An 18,962-nucleotide genomic window follows, 5' to 3' on the forward strand; every position below is an offset into this window, starting at 1 on the left:
TTACTTGCAGCTGAATGTATTAATTTATTTTTGTCACACCTCACAGCTTGCAGGATCTTAGTTCCCCGACCAGGGACCTAACCCATGGTTCCCTGCATTGGCAGTTCAGTTCAGTTCAGTTCATTTCAGTTCAGTCACTCAGTCGTGTCTGACTCTTTGTGACCCCATGAACCGGAGCATGCCAGGCCTCTGGATTCTTAACCACTGGACCATTAGGGAAGTCCTGAGATTTTTTATATATCCTTTTGTATTGTTTTCAATTTTAAGTACTAGTTAATAATCTCAAAAGTACTAGCTAATAAATCTTTTTTTTTTTTTTGTCATACCATACAGCTTGTGGGGTCTCACATCCCCAACCAGGGGTTGAACCAGGGCCACTGCAGTGAAAGCCCAAAATCCTAAACATGGGCCACCAGTGATCTCCCCTGAAAATTGAAACGTATCAATTTTTAAAAAAACACAAGGTCTTTAATTGTCTTAATAGAGAAAACAATGGTAACCATCTTCTTGCAACTTTTCACATAAAGGCTCAATTTGCTATAAATTAACCTACCAAGTCACTTCTTCCCCATTACAGCCAGGTTATATGGCTCTTTGTCTTTTGTATTTTCATCCACTTGCCAGTTCTCCCACCTTCTAATCAGTAACCATGTTTTACACATTTAGTTATCAGTTCTAGGCACTGAAGCATCCTGCAACTTAAAACTGGTGCCTTATTCAACTGCTTTAGCAAGACACCTTTGCGTTATAATCCCTTTACTAGACTTTAAGATTGTTACCAGAATATAAGAATATTCTCAAGAGAAATGAAGAGCAGTTCGTTAATAAGCCCACTCCCATTTCAAAATCTAGGAGTAAGGGATCATCTATTGTCTCTTTCTGTTGTTTTGTTTCCTTCACTCTAGTCTGCCAACTTTTTCTTAAAGAGTCAGATAGCAATATATATGAAACCATTTAAAATGTAATCATGTAAAAATGTAAAAGACATCTTAGCTCACAGGTTGCTGGCCAGGTTTGGCCCATGGGATTTTGTTTGCCAATACCTGGTCTGTTCTCTTCCTTTCTTGCATCATTAGAAAGAACAACATAATGCCCCTTTCTCAAAAAAGGAGTGATTTTCCTGTCTAATGTCATACTGTCACGAACTTGCACTAGACAAAAAATAATCCACACACTGGCTTATGAAGAATATTTTATTTATGTATTTGATATCTGTACAGATGTCTCTGTCCTCATCTTTATCTCTATTATTGAACTGCAAAATTCCTAAAGGATGAGATTTGTATCTGTTTAACTCAATTTGTATACTTTTGGCAGAGTACAAGCATCAAATGGACATATTTCAATAATGATAGACACAAGAGAAAATCAAATATAAGTCAACAAGAGACATAAGAAAAAAAGCAGATGAAAACACAAAATTCCTTATTTTAGGATTATGCTATACATTAACTTGTAAAATCTACTACTGTAAGTTTATGTATGAGATTATATTGATTTTACTACTTAAAATGGGAGAAACTGCAGTAAGTCACAGGAATGAAATACAAAGTAAAAGTAACAAATAGTTTGGGCTTTTAGACTAAAAAACAATGATCAGTGAGGAAAAACAAGGAATGATACAGACTTTCATTTCACTACACTGATTTTTTTCTTCATGTTTTTTAAAAAAAGGTTACCTTTTAGTCTTATTTGAATTGATTGGAAATGGGCAGTGGACTCAAGAAACCATCGATACAGCCCATTAAAACAAAAGGAGCAAAAGAACAATAACCAAACCAGACCTGTAGGGTTACTTCTAACGTGGAAGCATAGGAGGAAAAAAAGCACAAAGGCCACATTCTGTCCATGGCACCCTCCTCAATTCAGGGAGGCAAGAAATGGCATGGAACACACCTCACCCAATTAATCCAGAAAACTTTAAATCTCCATGACACTATTGGAAAGGGTAACAGGTTTAGCCCAGTATTTAGCACAGCCTTTTCATGGCAGAAAATACATGGGGTGGTGGTTTAATCACTAAGTTGTGTCTGACTCTGTTGCAATCCCATGGACTGTAGCCAGCCAAGCTCCTATGTCCATAGAACTTCCCATGCAAGAGTACTGGAGTGAGTAGTCACTTCCTACTCCAGCAGTGAAAATACATACTTAATGACAAGTAGATAAACCACTGATCAGAAAAACTGAGGAGTGTCACTCCCATTACCATTTGATATTGAAGTGCTGCCTAAAGATATTTTATAAAGTAAAAAGTGTTTGAAGTTTAATTTTACAAAAATCGACACCATTAAAACCAACATGATTATTTGCTACTCATCCAATCACTGAGGTAACAATATTATAAAAATACGTAAAAAAATTCTAGTTTCATAATTACCAGATATGCTAATTCCCATATAGCTAGTATAAATTTGATTATTAAAAAAATAGTTTTGTTTCCTTAAAAGCACTTGGTTCATTTATCATTTAATATCAGATAGATATTTGCTATCTTGAAGTACCAAAAAAGTTCCAAATAAAAATGGCAATGTCTATACTCTGGGTTTCTTGTTGGGCATATCCTGAAGACTAAACTTTGGAATTTCACCAGAAGGAGCATATGGAATTCTCTTTGAAGACACCTTCTTGCCAATTGTTTCAATCTAGAGGAGAAAAGAAAATTGTTAACAATACCTAAACGTAACATTTTGCCATACAGTGTAATAAGGGCTAAAACCTAGATGATTTTTTTTTCTTTTTAAAGGCAGAAGTTTCTCAGGTTGTGTGGGTTGCTGTGAAAGACCTTTGGTTCCTTCCATATTTTTTGTTTCTAGAGTCAGTCTACATTCCCCTTTTCATATTCATATCTAGACATGCTCACTCCTCTCGTTCTTAACACCAGACTCCCTCAAACAGAATAGGAGATTACATGCCACTGTGGCTTTAAAAGCAGATGTGAAAGCAATAAACAGCCCAGATTCCCATTCATTCACATTCTTCCAAACTCTATTCTAATGTCTTCTTTCCCTTATTCTAAAAAACTTGCATAAGTTATAACAGCATAGTTTTTAGAAGTTCAGGCTTCAGAGTCTTAAAGGCTCCAGTTGGAATCCTGACTGATAATTGCTGATACCTAAACTCTCTAAGGTCTTTCTTCCTTGTTCGTAAATGGTGTTACCCACCTACCTCGAAGGATTCGATTGGATAAAGGATTCAATTAGATAAAGGATTCAATTAGATAAAGTGCTCAGGACAATGTCTGGCATATTAAGTCAACCTTCAATAAACCAATAGTAGTCAATTTTCATTTTGCATATTACATTTAAAACTTTTCCCCCTCTTTCCAAAATTATCAATATTATCTTTACAGATACTGTTTCTTTAATAATATTTTATCTCCTCTCTACAGCAGAGAGAAATATACTAATTTTCAGAAATGTATTTTTAATTAAAAAGGACATTTTTAATTAAAAATTAATACTTAATGCTGACTCATACCACAAAGGGCTTCTGCTTATTTATTTGGCCAGGTCTTAGTGGCAGCACGCAAGATCGATCTTCATTGCTACATACAGGATCTTTGACTGTGGCATGTGAACTCTTTGTTGAGGCATGTGGGATCTAGTTCCCTGATCAGGAATTGAAAAGAGGCCACCTGCATTGGGAGTGTGGAGTCTTAGTCACTGGACCACCAAGGAGGTCCCTCTGCTTTGTATTAATCAGTTGTCTTATTTAATGGCTTATAAATTATCTTCATTTAGCAATTCCAGTCTAATAGTTTTTTTAACCCTTACTAGGAATAGTTAATTATAAGAGCTCAAACTCATTTTATATATATATATATATATATATATATATATATATATATATATATATATGTCTCTGCATTTCTCCTCTAGATGAGTAAAACAGCAATGAGAGAAAATGTTTCTGTGCCTGCAAATAATGTTTAAAAAATAACACTGCTAAGTTAAGTCATGATTGGGAAAAACAGTCCCATTACTCACTAAGGAGGGGTTGGATAGAAGAGTCCCCAGGGTCTTTGATGGAATGTGAACTGACAAGGATGTCATCTGATTTGTGATGCAAGTTAATCTCTCATGGATGAGGAGTGGGCACTGAATTATAAGTAAGAAGGATCTTCAACAAGTCAGCGACAGGTTAAGAGAAACAGATCAGATATTTCGAACAGGGAACGAGGCCTTATCAGTACCTCTCCCAGACAGCTGGTGCTAAGCAGACGCACACAGCCAACTCGAAACACTGCCACACTCTGCTCTGCTCTGGGACTCTGCTGACAACAATCTCTTGGCAGATTTCTTTATCCTCCCAACCTCCCCCTTGGGGCCCAGACTCCACGTCTGCTGAGGAAATGGAAAGGGGCTCTTTCTTATTAATACCTTTGAGGCCCCTGGTAGAACTGAAGTGGGTGCAACACAAAATGTATTGTGCAGCTTTCTGTCTGCTCTCCAAACGTTCCATACCTGACTGACAAGCTTTGCGTTAAAAGAGGGCCAGCACCCCTGCAGCTCCCATACTTTTCATTTAGACCTCTCACAGCACCAGCATAGTGCTAGGCACTCAGAGACAGAGGATCCTAAACCAACATGGGACAACTATAGTACTAACACATTTCTATAGGAATAAATGACCTGGCCTCTGAGGGGGTCAGTGTGGCGCGCACAGTGTAACAGAGCAGCTTTGGAGGCTCTAGGAAAAAAAAAAAATAATAATGCCTATACTTTCTTACTTGATGTTTATACAAGGTAGGGTGAGGCACATCTTGGCCCTATAAACTTTGTAAGAGAGACCAAACTGAATGCCCTTTAGGTTATGAATTTGAGGAGGGAGTAGAGTATTTCACAAACACCACAGAGACTTCCCAGAGAACTGACTGACGTTTTCCCAGAGTTATGTTACTGCTAAATGAGAAAATATTAAAATCATAAAACTCACAGCCAGGGATTCCCCTGGCGGTCCAGTGGTTAAGGATTCACCTGCCAGTTCAGGGGACACCCCTTATCCGGGAAGATCCCACATGCCGAGGAGCAGCTAAGCCTGTGAGCCACAACTACGGAGGCCATGTTCTGCAGTTATGGAAGCCCACGTGCTCCAGAGCCTGCGCTCTGCAGCAAGAGCAGCCACCAAAATGAGAAGCCCGCACAGCACAACGAAGGCCCAGCGCAGCCAAAAAATAAATGAAAAAGATGAAAACGAAGAAACTCAAAGCCCATTTCAAAAAGCAAATGACCCAACAAGTGAAACAAAACCAGTTCAGGATGATGCTTACCTGGAAGCCAATGGTTTGTAGTTCATTGTGGAGCCCATCCAGGACACGTCGTCCATCAAAGATAAAGGCTGGTTTCAGCATTTTTTTATGAATGCGTTCATAATCCAGTTCCTATAAAGAAAGAACCAGAGAAATAATTAGAGCATATATAGGAACGCATACTCCACCCCAAATGCTATTAGAACACCTCTAAAATTTTCCTTAATCTCACTTCTGTCACTTCACCTTAAACATGTCCCACTCAGTGCAAATCACAACAGCATGGGCACCATCACAGGCTTCATAGGGATCTTTGGAAATGGTCACGAGCCGGGCCACTGTAACAACCCAACAAAAAACTGCAGTAAGAAAGGAGTGATTTGAGATTATGCATTTTAACACTAGGATTGCAGGAGGAATTGAGAGTCTGACAGAAGTGGAATGGTCTGGTTGAAATATGAGTGGGGGTAACAGTGAGGGGCCTGGAGTAGTCCCCAGTCTTGTCCCAGAAGCATCTCCTTATAATCTCTGGGGGTTTTTAAAAGAATATCTTGGAAACATTGTTAGAGTAATCTACTTCATTACTTGATTACTAATTAGTAATTACATTACTAATCCACTGGATTACTTCAAATCAAAGTTGATGAAGCAATGTCTGAGAGTTTAATTTTAGAGAAGTGAGGTTGAAAAGAGGGGCCTAGCAATGATAACAATGACAAAAACTGAACAACCAAAGGTTTCCAGAGAATAAATAAGTTTGGGAGCCCAAACTCAAAACGACACGTGGGAGACAAAGCCTGACTCACCTTGGTCATCCTTTGAAACTCCTGGATGAGAAAGATCCACAACTATTTGCTCCCTTGGTACTTTTGGATCATATATATGGAGGTGTGCGCCTTCATCCATCAAATATTTGCTAATATATATACTAGATGACTCTCTGAAGGAAAAAAACAAAACCCAGCTTTGCTATGCTTCTGAATGGCATATATTTTAATACCTATGGAATTTAATATACAGGTGAGATTCTATGTCTTGTGAGGATATGAACGTCCATTTTTTTACTCTTTATACTATACACATACATGTATTTCACATATACAGCTACCATCAAAAAATCAGGATGAGGATTTAAGATTCTCAAAAAGGAAAGAATTAATACCTTGTATCACCGGTGTCCTTTTTGAAAGCAAACCCCAAAATAGCTATCTTCTTATCCGTCACTGTATTAAACAGACTGTCTATGATCCGAGAAGCAAACCTCCTTCTCTGGTAGTCATTCATGTCTATAACCTGAAAGGACGTACACAATTATGCAAGGATCAGTTAAAAGTGGTACAGCCTGTGTATACACTGCATATACCTTTATGGTTAGTACTCTTGTATGAATACAAACCTTATGAATTAACAGGAGGCAAAAGTTTCCAACCTCTTTAGTATCCACAGATTAGAAAAAAAACAAAGAATTTTACCCACTCCCTTCCTTTCCCACTCCTCCCCACCCTGAAAAGTTTAAGTTTCATTTGGTTTTAACTTTACAAGCATCAGACTGGGATGAATCTAAAGGAGAGGAGCACAGGTAAATTCCAACCCCATTTGAGGTCTGCCATGAGGCCAGCCTAAAAAGGCACATAGAAAATAGTGTTCTCCTTACCAAACTTCTCCAAACCCTAAGGAAGCAACTAAACTCCAAAGTACTCGCTCATATGCTTAACCAGACCCCTCATCAAAACTGAGTGTGAGTAGAAAGAAGATAGAGAACAGTCAAACCACGTACAGAGCTACAGTTGCCTCCAGATGAACCATAACACCATGAACACTTGGAGAAATTTTTAACTAAATGTTACAAGTAAAAGTCTCTGATCATCCAATCTGTTACTCTCCGAAGAATTTATAAACAAACATCATATTTGTGACCAGTAAAGTCTCTGATCATCTAATCTGTTACTCTCCTAAGAATTAATAAACAAACATCATATTTGTGACCAGAGGAATATAAGGAAAGACTGTTTTTTAAGGCTCTAAGCTTCCAGAAGCCATCTCAGAGTCTGAAAGCTTGGGAAATGAGCTCAAAGCTTTAGAAAAATCAAGCCTTTATTTTTTTGCCACATAGCTGCAAGGCATTGTGGGATCTTAGTTCCCCAACCAGGGATCAAATCTGTGCTCCCTGCAGTGGAACTATGGAATCTTAACCACTGGACTGCCATGGAACCTGGAAAATGAAGCCTTTATCTGCATTTTCCCCACAATGGACAGTAACATAAAGCTGTTACACTAGAGTGAGTGAAAGGAACTTAGAAGTGTATATTTCCCTAAAAATGCTCATTTCCTTACTTTCCTACTCACTGCTGAAATCTGAAAATTTTTAAACCTGGGGAAAAAATATTTGGAAAAGATACATACACTGACTGGTATCTTGAGCAAATTACTTAACACTGTTAAGCTTCAGCTTCCCCATCTATAAATGCTGTTGCTGCTGCTAAGTTGCTTCAGTCGTGTCCGACTCTGTGAGACCCCATAGACGGCAGCCCACCAGGCTCCTCCGTGCCTGGGATTCTCCAGGCAAGAACACTGGAGTGGCTTGCCATTTCCTTCTGGGATAATATTAATGCTGAGAACTAAGATACTACATATAAAGTACTTTAAAGAGTGCCTGGCACAGAGTAAGCACTCAATAAATGTTAACTCTATTTCCAGTTGAGTAGGGTCTCCAATTTTAGCTCTGTGAATCTCAAAGGGACAAAACAAATATCAACACATGCAAACCATTTGCAAGCATAACAACAGAGGTTCTTCTTTACTTCTCTATTATGCCTTTCAAGATGAAGAACTACAATTAAAAGCTCTTGCTTTATACAGGGAGCAAATTTTGTTATTAAAATTAAAAGGAATACTTGTTTATCATAAACTTTCATCATAGCTGATTACCAAAACAGACAAATTATAAACACAGAATCTCAATAAATAAACCTAAAATGAACAAATTGAATATAATAATAATTGAGTTCCTAGAAAAAATTAATACTCTCAAAAACATTTGACAGAAAAAGATGACATGTTTTATTGGAAGTTAATCATAACCTGTTGACTATAAATACCTGCTGCCAATAACGAGCTACTTCAGGCAAATTTAGAGCCTCACAGAGATAAACCAAATTCAGAACATCCTTTTGAAAGCAACTCCCACCAAAACCTGAAGAAAGAAAAAAAAAAATGACAATATTTTCATTTGGAATCACACAACTAAATCATGTTACAAATTTCTGTGTCATACTAATCAGAAGGCCTATGCTAGGATTTTTAATAATAAAATTTGAATGGGGGAAAATTAATGAGTTTATAAATTATGTGAAATTTGCAAGAAACTAATCAACTATAAATAATTTCCTAATAGTTATAAATAATTTTAAATAATTACAAATAATTTAAAATAATTTTCTAACAAGTTTTATTGTGGCTACATTTCTATTTTTTCCATCATTAGCTGGTATAACTGCTCCACATCTCTCACTCTAACACAGAGCTGGCAAACTTTAACATTCCGAGTGAAAAATATTTTAGACTTTGTAGGTCATGTAGTCTCTGGCACAACTATTCAATTCTGCCTTTGTTGCTCAAAAGCAGTCATAGACAATATGTAATCAAATGGGCATAGCTATTTTCCATTAAAACTTTATTTACAAAACAAAGCTGTGGGCCAGATTTGGCCTGAGGACTATAGTTCGCCCACCGCTGTTTGAGTGCAATGCAGTATACAGTGAGGGTTGGCATGAGCTTTGAAGTCAGACACACCTAGGCACTCACTAGTTGTATGACTGAATAACTTATGAAAATTCCCCCAATCCTTAATCAGCAACACTTTTATATAACAGGTTATAAATTAAGATATATAAACACCTGTTTCAGAACTTGTTGCATAATATGCCTTCAGGAAACAGTAGCTATTTTTATTAAATGGTCACTAGAAGTAAATATCAGAAAGACAGAAAAGGCCAGGAAATCAGTACTGAAAAATGGCATAAAGCCCCAGAAACATAGGAAGTGCTGCCTATGGCCCAATCTGTAAAAGACTCTTTTTACCTTTACATCAACTTTATTAATTTAAATCCAAAAATATACACAGTTCTCATTAAACTCAGTAGTTATATCCTATAAATTCACCATAAACACTGAATTAGCAAATACTGAAGTGCTGCTTGTAGGTAAAATACAGCATTAGGTTCCTGGGAGCTTCTGGTAATGTTTTTTGTCAACTGATCAACATAATCTTGTTTTATGTGTGCTTATATTTAGAGACACCTTATTTAAAAATATTGTTGACCTTCATTAACAATGAACTCAAAGCCAATAGCACTGAAGTGAAGCTTATCAAACCACATGTATTTTCTCTGTAAAGCACATCATAATTTGCTGACACTTTAGAACACCAGAAAAAATTTCAGCAATATTCTTGAGAGCCATTATAAACAGTGAAATCACAGAGGGGAAAAAGCACCAAAATGCAAAAAATATGGTACTAAACAGACCACAAAAACAGCAGACATTTGCAGTATGTGAGCTAAAACAAGAAGGTAAGAGTACTGCCTTATTCAACTTCAACTGGGAATGTATGTGTTGGGTGACTCAAATTTTATGCTGCTCTGTTCATATCTGCAAATGACCAGATGAGTACTGATGTTGGGTTACAAATACATTTTAGCAAGTAGGCTAAATAATTCACAAATATGGAATCCACAATTAATGAAGATATTTCACTAAGGTCACATCTGCCACCTCATGCGAAGAGTTGACTCATTGGAAAAGACCCTGATGCTGGGAGGGATTGGGGGCAGGAGGAGAAGGGGACGACCCAGGATGAGATGGCTGGATGGCATCACTGCCTCGATGGACATGAGTCTGAGTGAACTCCAGGAGTTGGTGATGGACAGGGAGGCCTGGCGTGCTGCGATTCACGGGGTCGCAAAGAGTCGGACACGACTGAGCGACTGAACTGAACTGACTGATCAGTAGGAACAGCAAATGATAAGGAATTTTTTCCTATTGCTTCAGTAAGGTGTTACATGATTTCTGATGTGATCTCCTAAACTTATTCTACCTAAATGTTCTAACAAAATATTAATATATTTCTTCTGAAACACTGAACCATGTTTATATACTAATCAGTCACTAATTATTAAACAATATATGTAACTATTGTCTCACTTAGAAAGTCCCTGATAAGCTGAAGGCTACATGTATAATGAAATCATCATTTTAAGGGTGTTAAGCAAAGGCTTCCTTAAAGTTAGAGATCTAACTTTTTCTAGATGCATGGAAAACTTTCAGCTTACCAACACTGGCTTTCAGAAATTTACTTCCAATTCTCTGGTCCATTCCGATGGCTGTGGCCACCTCTTCTACATCAGCTCCTGTTGCTTCACAGAGGGCACTTATAGAGTTAATGCTGCTGATTCTCTGGGCCAGAAAAGCATTTGCTGTCTTTAAAAAAAAAAAAAAGGAAGAATACAATGAACTAAAATAAACATTTTATATAATCTGCATTATATTTCAAGTTGATGCAAATTACTGAAGGAGATATGAAAGTTTCTGATGGGTTCAATCTAAAGAGGCAATGGGTGGGTTGGTTCAGAAAAATGTTTTAATTTAGAGAAGAAAGGTGATTCAGTTCAGTTCAGTTCAGTTCAGTCGCTCAGTCGTGTCCAACTCTTTGCGACCCCATGAATCACAGCACGCCATGCTTCAAAAGGGACTTCTCTGGTAGTCTAGCGGCTAAGACTCTTTGCTCCCAATGCAGGGGGCCTGGGTACAATCCCTGGTCAGGGAACTAGATCCCACATGACACAGCTAAGATCCCACATGCTGCAACTGAGACCCAGTTCGGCCAAATAAATAAATATTAAAAAAATAAATGAATAAAGGTGAAGATTTAAAACAGAGAAAGTAAAAAGAAGGAAATGAGTGATTTTTAAAATTAGTATTTTAGTACACTCTATTTTCTTTTACATACTCTAAAATATTTCAAACCCAAATACTTGATCCCCTTATGAAATTATTTCATAATATATAAGAACATTATCTTCATAAGCATATCTTTTATTAAAAAAGTACCTAGGTAGCTTATCAGCGTTAAGAGAAATAAGTCCTTGGCTTAAATTTAATAGAGAGTTGAGTGTTACATACTAACCAGTTTGGAAAGTTCTGAAGACCAAGTATTAGTGGTGAGGATCTTTTCTCTGGGAACCCAGTGCTCATACACAGCACACAGTGCTTGCACAGCTCTCTGGCCTTCTGGGGTTTCATCCCCTCCAATCAGTACTCTGTCTGGGTTCTTCAGGTCCTTAATGGCTGTTCCTTCTGCCAAGAACTCAGGGTTGGACAGCACCTAAAATCCCAATGCAAAGGAAAGTTTTAAGCTAGAATTAATTATGGAAAACTCAAAGCACTGATATTTACATGAGAAGGCCAGATTCTAATGCTTCCTTTTTCATACCTGTAAATTCAAGTTGGGTTTTGTGTTTGCATCAAATATTCGACGAATACTTTCTGCTGCCCGCACTGGGACTGTGCTTTTCTCAGTCACAATTTTGTACCCGTGTGAGTTTTGCACAATGCGTCTAGCACAAGCTTCAATATACTTCAGATCTGCTGCACGGCCTTTTCCCATTCCATAGGTTTTGGTTGGTGTGTTCACCTGATGAAAGTATACGGAATTAAGAACAAAGTATCTGTGAAATGTTCACTTATATCAGGATATACCCTGGACCATCAACTGACTAGTCAAGTGGGAAGTTAACAGCATCAGTAGGCTTGGTTTCACCCTCTATTAATTCCATGGAAATAATACATTTTATAAATATAATACCTTAGGGAACAGCTTGAAGTACCTGGAGAACTCACTCATTACATTTCTACATTTCTATTGAGAAGCTACTATATATGTGTCAGAGTCAGGATAGCAGGATAGGCAGGGTCTAAGCTAAGACTAGGCTTCCCACATAGCTCATCTGGGCTTCCCTCATAGCTCAGTTGGTAAAGAATCCACCTGCAATGCAGGAGACCCCAGTTTGATTCCTGGGTCAGGAAGATCCACTACAGAAGGGATAGGCTGCCCACCCCAGTATTCTTGGGCTTCTCTTGCGGCTCAGCTGGTAAAGAATCCTCTTGCAATATGGGAGACCTGGGTTCAATCCTTGGGTTGGGAAGATCCCCCGGAGAAGGGAAAGGATACCCACTCCAGTATTCTAGCCTGGAGAATTCCATGAACTGTATAGTTCATGGGGTCACAAAGAGTCGGACACAACTGAGTGACTTTCACTTTCACTTCACTAAGCTAAGACTGGAGATATAAAGATGAAGGAGACTCCAAAAGGAGTTCATGGACTGAAATGAAATGTAAGTTCTCTCTTACTTCTTCTCCTGATTATATGTACACATATTATCCTAGTCTTTAAAACTAAACTTAAAACTCCTTGTACTCTCCTTTTTTTATAGACCTATATCAATAAGTTTTTATAAATGTCTGCAGTGTCATTCACAAATGCTTTCTTGGCTATTTAGAACTAGAAATTATCTAGCACCTCCAGGATACAGAATACTATGCAGACAAAGACTATCATACAGAAAGAAAAAGAAACCATGAGTTCAGAGTCCAGGCATTTAGTTTTGGCGTAGCTGTATCATGTAACCGTGGGGAAGTATGGCTGCCTTTGTCTCAATGACCTCACTGGAAAATGAGAATAACACATTCTCTAAAATCTAACTCATGAGTTTCAAAACATTCACATAAAAGTGAAAATACTCTGAGAAGTCCAAACTTCTATATAGGAATAATTTTTGAACCAGTATGTAGCACCAATTTTCTTCTCTTGACAAGCTTATGACTTAATGGGAGACCAAATAAAAGAATGAAACCAAAATAAATCAAAACATGAAGATTTAGATGAGGTGTGAAAAGCATGAGGAAATTTTGTTTATATGCATGGAACAACCTAGGAAAAGACTTAGGTATGGAAGTCAGGGTGCCGTGGTGCACAGAAGGGCGAAAACGACTGATAAGACAATGTGAGCCATGCTGGAGATGTGGGATGATCAGATGGTTTCCCCAGGTAAAGGAGCTCTAAAGATAACAACTGAAAACTGATTCCATAGCATAAAACTATTCCTACCTGGAATTCGCCTAAAAATAATTTGGGTAATCTAGGATGGGAGAGAAGTATAAAAGAAGATTGGGGACTTCCCTGGTGGTCCAGTGGTCAAGACTCCATTCTTCCACTGCAGGGGGTGTGGGTTTGATCCTTGGTTGGGGGAACTAAGATCCCACATACCCCGAGGAGCAGCCAAAAAAATTATAAAGACAAAAAACACGAATGACCATGATGACTGTTGACAATGGAGAATGTTTACGTAGGGGTTCATTATATCGTTGGTCCATCTTTTGCATAAGTTTGCTATTTTGCATGATGAAAAGTATACAACAAGCACAATTTGAAAAAAAAAACTGATGCAGAGAAAAATGGAAGCTAGGTAGGAGTCATACCACAAAAAAATAACAGGCACACAAAGCAATAGCTTGGAAAGATTCAAGGGAGTCAAGGGAACTCAGGCAGTGTATAATCAGCTGTCTTTGCCAGAACACACTAAGGTAAACTCTATTGCCTTAAGAATAGATTCTTTAAAAAAAATATTTCTTTTTCTTACAGAAAAGTACCCTATTCCCATTCTAGGTTGTGGTTATCCAAATGTTGGGACTAAGGTAACTTCTTGATTTTCTCCAAGCATCTAGATACTCCCAAATAATTTCTCCTTTTCTATGCCTCTACCCTAACCTTCTACAAGCTTGAGCAGACAAAGGATAGGTGAGTCACAAAACTGGCACCAGTTCCTCTGAAGTAATTTTTAAAGACTGAATTCATAGCACAGTTTCACCAAGGGTTTCATTACTCTTTCTCCTGGAGTTCATATTTCTTCACAGTACTGCTTTTGCCTTGATACACATAATCAATTCAACATCATCTCTACTCTATGGACGCCCCTGGTGTTTTCTTTATCTCATGGAACCCAGTCCAAGCTCACACCACTGGCTTTCCTCTTACTCCATAAGGCTATAAAGGTCTTAAGTCATATAACACCCTAGCTCAGCTACCACCTGGTGATAACTATACCATCACACACAGAATATTTGAGTCACCAAAACAGCAAGAAAAAAAGCTACCTTGGTTCACATATTGGATTACCAGAGTGTATTCCCAAGCACTGATTCTACTTTTTTTAATTACAAAGGTACAACAGTTAAGTTCTATTATGAACTGAAGTTATTTATGGACTAGCCTAACAACCTAATCAAGATATGCCAAGTTCTAAATAATTAATTTAAAATGATTTTTGGAATATAAATTCATCTAGATAGGAGATGGTTGTACAGTTGCAGCAAACTTTACCTGATTCTTTTTACCGTACCTACACCAAGCAGGGGAACCAAGAAACAACGAAATACATATACTATCACCCTATGTGCTCATGTGTGCTCACAAGTTATCAATACTTCCTAATTCTAGATCTCAGACTAGAACTTTCTCTGAACTTATTTATTCAATGATCTGAAATGATCAGATGATCATAGAGTTTGGTGAACTGTTGGATAAAATTAGTAAGCATCAAAATTCAACTGGACAACTTTATACTAAGTAATGCTATGGCTTAATGCCACTGGATTTATTATTAAACTACAATGAAACTTCTATACAGACAAGAATACATTAACTCACACAGCAAAGGAAAATACTTACAGAAATAAACACAAGATCAGCTTCCTTAATGGCATCATCAATATTGGTAGAAAAAAATAAATTTTTTCCTCGACAGGACTCTACCACTTCTTTTAGTCCTGGCTAAAAAGAGAAAAGAAACGAAGTTGCACATAAATTTTACCAGTCAGATGAGATAACCCAGTAGTATAGAATTGCATTCATTCAGGGAAAGGTCATGTTGTAATTTAAAGGTCTAGATTTGCTCTCAAATAACACCTCTGTAGAAAACTCAAAGATCAAACTGGTACCAAAGGCCATCTAATGCACATTATGTTACATAAAAAAAAAAAAAAGCAAAACTGAACTTGAACAATTAAAGCAGCAGATCAACTTAATGCATTTCATTGTTGACCATGTTCCAGACTATTTCATAAGAGTTAGCAGTTAACACCAAGTATCACATAATGATCAGGAAAGTCAAAGTCTTTTGTGATTTCAAGCACACATTTGATTTTGCATCGTCATTATGAATGCAGGTTTACTCCCATGAATCCAGGTCGTAGAACACAGACCATTCAGACTAGTTGTGAAATAGTTGATAAATATTTACACATGCGTAAATTTATAACTTTTCTAAGTCCTATTATAAGGAACATGTCTATCAAAAAAATTGTTACTTTCCCATATAATTTTTTAAGTTAATATGTTATATTTTCATTTTTATTCAGTTCAAGAAATTTCTCTTTTTTTGTCCGAATGGCATGCAGGATCTTAGTTTCCTGACCAGGATCAAGCCCTTGCCCCCTGCAGCGGAAGTGTGGAGTCCTAACCCTTGGATAGCCAGGGAAGTCCCTGGTGTCACCAGTTATAGCAACTGTTTCCTTATTTTGACTAGGTTCTAGAAAATTAGAGTAAAGGGTTATTTTACAGAGATTTAATTCAATCCTATATATAATCTTCCGGTATTTAAATTAAAGTAACCTAAACTCAGAGCAATGCATAATTTATGATAAGTCTTAATAAGACTTCAACATGAACAGCTACATTATTCCATTAAAATCAATGGGATGTTTGTAGATATCCAAAACAAATGCAGAAGCAGTTTATAATATAGGTTCTACCTCTTATTAGGTTCATTATGTAATTATCATAATTAGTATTTCAAATTTATATGGTACTTTTTAATGGAAGAACTCAGATCCTTTCACAGGTTAAAATTAGCTTTTGTTTTATTCAGAAAAAGCAAAGCAAATTATCCAGTTTGGTTTTTTTAGAAGTAGTTATTAATTGGCTTTTTTAAGTGAACAAAATTAACATTAAAGTAATAACTATTTAATAAATATGGTAACACAAAAAGTTTTCATTGTTAAATATTAACAGAATCTACTATTCTGTTCTCTGAGTAAAAACATGAATACCTTATTACCAAGTTTCATCTGATGGTCATTACTATTTCCTTCTTAGACAGCAAAAATGCCTAATTTTATTAATATAGTTTTGACCCATAAAATATAAACTTATAACATTAACCACTGGACCACCAGGGAAAAAAATCACAATGAGCACAACTCTGTGAACCCTAAATACACTTAGCTGAGTTTTTCAATGTAGCTTGGTAATATTTTTACTTGTCCTCTCATTCTGAGATTACTGCTCCAACCTACACTACAGGTTCTTCAGAGGATTGTACCTCCCACGTTCCAACAACTGAGATTGACCAATGTTCCAGTCACTTTTATTTCCTGTTCCCACCAACAAAACAGTACCTTTCTCCATTCTTATTTGCATGCCTGTGTGCTCAGTCCTGTCTGACCCCATTGACTGTAGTCTGCCAGGCTCTTCGGTCCACGGGATTTTGCTGGCAAGCATATTGGAGTGGGTTGCCATTTCCTCTTCCAGGACATCTTCCCAACCCAGAGATCAAACCCTAGTCTCTTGAACTGGCAGGTGGATTCTTTACCACTGAAACACCTGAGAAGCCCCATCCTTGTTTACTTCCTTCCAATTTCTGAGAAGGGGACTTTCAAGGCCAATTCCTTTTCTTGTGCTTTTGACCTCATCATCTTTGCTATTTTTCTAGACTTTAATTCCATCAGTTAGCTTCTTTCTTCTTATAATTTTGACCTTTCCTTCTCTATGTGATTTGTCTACCTTAGTTTATTAACATGCTTGATTCTTTATCAACCATAGGAAAAAAATATAAATTAAAAAAAAATCGTCTTTACCCCATGTCCCTCTCCAGTGACCACCACCTTTATTTCCTTACTAAACTTTTTAAGAGTCATTCCTTTTCTACACTCTTACTTCTCCAATCTCCTACCACTTGTAATTGTTCTTGTAAAACCTGCAATGGCCTCCATAACATTGAATTTCAAGAATATGTCTCATCTCTCATTCCTGCTGTATCTGTCATAATTGACAGCTTACTCACTCTGCAAATACTTGTCAAGTAGTGACTGAGTACTGGCCCCTGTGTTAGTCACTCATAATCAAGACATATGCTTTATGGAGTTTGCACCACTAAAACTCTTCTGGGTTTTAGTTCACCTTCTCTATTCTTCATAGCTTCCCTAAGGCATTTCTTCCTCCACCCACCATCAAACATTGGTATTTTCCAGGGTTCTGCCCTTGACTCATGCTCTATTCTCACTATAGGTCCTTCCTGAGAGAGCTAACCTACTCTGATTTTACTGCTGCCTGCATAATATTTTTTTTAATACCTGGACAATCTTAACTTTACCTCTTCAGACTTGAATTCTTTTTTTTTCTTTTTGGCCATGCCTTGTGGCATGTGGAATCTTAGTTCTCCAACCAAGGACTGAACCCAGGCCTCGGCTGTGAAGGTGCCAAGACCTAAATCACTGGACCACCAGGGAATTCCCCAGCCCTGAATTCCTGAATATCATTCTAGATTCGTTCCTCTCCTTCATCCTTTTATATAATCAACAGTCAAGTCTGATCATTTTTCTTTCTAAATATTTCCCTTGGGAATTCCCAAGGTGGTCTAGGGGTTAGGATTCTGAGCTCTCAGTGCTGAGGGCCTGGATTGAATCCCTGGTTGGATCACACGAGCCTCAGTAGTCAGTCAGTTCAGTTGCTCAGTCATACCCAACTCTTTGTGACCCCCTGGACTGCAGTATGCCAGGCCTCCCTGTCCATCACCAACTCCCGGAGTTCACTCAGACTCATGTCCATTGAGTCAGTGATGCCATCCAACCATCTCATCCTCTGTCATCCCCTTTTCCTCCTGCCTTCAATCTTTCCCAGCATCAGGGTCTATTCCAATGAGTCAGTTCTTCACATCAGGTGGCCAAAGTATTGGAGTTTCAGCTTCAGCATTAGTCTTTCCAATGAATATTCAGTACTGATCTCCTTTAGGATGGACTGATTGGATCTCCTTGCAGTCCAAGGGACTCTCAAGAGACTTCTCCAACACCACAGTTCAAAAGCATCAATTCTTTGGCACTCAGCTTTCTTTATAGTTCAGCTCTTACATCCATACATGACTAGTGAAAAAACCATAGCTTTGACTAGACAGACCTTTGTTGGAAAAGTAATGTCTCTGCTTTTTAATAAGCTGTCTAGGTTGGTCATAACTTTTCTTCCAAGGAGCAAGCATCTTTTAATTTCATGCCTGTAGTCACCATCTGCAGTGATTTTGGAGTCCCAAAAAATAAAATCTGTCACTGTTTCCACTGTTTCCCCATCTATTTCCCATGAAGTGATGGGACCAGATGCCATGATCTTCGTTTTCTGAATGTTGAGCTTTAAGTCAACATTTTCAATCTCCTCTTTCACTTTCATCAAGAGGCTCTTTAGTTCTTCTTCACTTTCTGCCATAAGGGTGGTGTTACCTGCATATCTGAGGTTATTGATATTTCTCCAAGTAATCTTGATTCCAGCTTGTGTTTCTTCCAGTCCAGCGTTTCTCATGATGTACTCTGCACATAAGTTAAATAAGCAGGGTG

General features: G+C 37.7%; 1 protein-coding gene across 3 annotated transcripts in view; it reads right to left on the minus strand.

The window, feature by feature from the left end:
* Positions 1–1,205: 1,205 nt before the first annotated feature.
* Positions 1,206–18,962, minus strand: part of UGDH (UDP-glucose 6-dehydrogenase) — a 34,348-nt gene continuing 16,591 nt past the window's right edge. For all 3 annotated transcript variants that reach the window (XM_068974905.1, XM_068974904.1, XM_068974906.1), the window contains exons 3-12: positions 15,034–15,135; positions 11,739–11,939; positions 11,433–11,630; positions 10,579–10,726; positions 8,347–8,441; positions 6,411–6,541; positions 6,055–6,188; positions 5,495–5,586; positions 5,270–5,380; positions 1,206–2,642 (exon numbers count right to left, since the gene is read on the minus strand). In XM_068974905.1, coding sequence (XP_068831006.1) covers positions 2,532–2,642; positions 5,270–5,380; positions 5,495–5,586; positions 6,055–6,188; positions 6,411–6,541; positions 8,347–8,441; positions 10,579–10,726; positions 11,433–11,630; positions 11,739–11,939; positions 15,034–15,135 — 1,323 coding nt within the window. In that variant the 3' untranslated portion in view covers positions 1,206–2,531. The remainder of the gene's footprint in view (positions 2,643–5,269; positions 5,381–5,494; positions 5,587–6,054; positions 6,189–6,410; positions 6,542–8,346; positions 8,442–10,578; positions 10,727–11,432; positions 11,631–11,738; positions 11,940–15,033; positions 15,136–18,962) is intronic.

This window comes from Capricornis sumatraensis, chromosome 7 (assembly GCF_032405125.1).
Source record: "Capricornis sumatraensis isolate serow.1 chromosome 7, serow.2, whole genome shotgun sequence".
In the NCBI taxonomy this organism is placed as follows: domain Eukaryota; kingdom Metazoa; phylum Chordata; class Mammalia; order Artiodactyla; family Bovidae; genus Capricornis; species Capricornis sumatraensis.